At 44.1% G+C, this 707-nt stretch overlaps 1 protein-coding gene across 1 annotated transcript in view; it reads right to left on the reverse strand.

Annotated features, from left to right (window-relative positions):
• Positions 1-6: 6 nt before the first annotated feature.
• LOC107663592 (AP-3 complex subunit sigma-1-like) overlaps positions 7-707 on the reverse strand; it is a 5,958-nt gene continuing 5,257 nt past the window's right edge. Inside the window, exon 5 of the mRNA XM_016453823.1 lies at positions 7-242. Within this exon, the coding sequence (XP_016309309.1) occupies positions 114-242 (129 nt within the window). The 3' untranslated portion in view covers positions 7-113. The remainder of the gene's footprint in view (positions 243-707) is intronic.

Raw genomic sequence — 707 nt, forward strand, 5'->3', positions numbered from 1 at the left:
AATCAAATAAATACTTCATTGACAGTATCACACAGTGCTTTCATCGTCTGTGATGCAACTCAAGATCTGCTGGACTCTGGTAAACACAGTTTCACACTCGTGTGCAGTGTTCACTATTTAAAAGATGGTAGGTTTGGCACTTTGATGCTGATGTCCCCAATGTTGATGTTCTTGGGCATCTCTGGCAGGTTCATGTTCTTCACGGCCGACACGGCGCGCGCCGGAGCCCCTGTGATCCCAGCCTGAACATACAAACACACAGTTACACAGAGAACCAGCACAGACCAGCAGAGACCAGCATACACCAGCACAGACCAGCAGAGACTAGCCTAGACCAGCACAGACCAGCACAGACCAGCAGAGACTATCACAGACCAGCCTAGACCAGCACAGACCAGCAGGCACACCATACATCACAGGATGCAAACAAACGCTCTGATCTCAAAGCTCTGCTCATGCATAACCAGACGGGATGGAAACAGAGTGAGGAAAACTACAGAAGCTGAAGACAGATGAAATGAGACGCACAAACTCAGACTGAGCTCCTGGGATCTACAGGCCGTGTTTCATAATCTGATGCACACTAAGGGATATTATTAGAATTAACTGAAACTAGAACTGGAACTAAAAACATTAAAAACACATTTTAAATACTTGAAATAAGGCAAAATTTCTCATTTTAATATAGTTTAATTTGATGTAAATAT

Source organism: Sinocyclocheilus anshuiensis, unplaced genomic scaffold, assembly GCF_001515605.1.
Source record: "Sinocyclocheilus anshuiensis isolate Anshui unplaced genomic scaffold, SAMN03320099.WGS_v1.1 scaffold2586, whole genome shotgun sequence".
NCBI classification, from domain to species: domain Eukaryota; kingdom Metazoa; phylum Chordata; class Actinopteri; order Cypriniformes; family Cyprinidae; genus Sinocyclocheilus; species Sinocyclocheilus anshuiensis.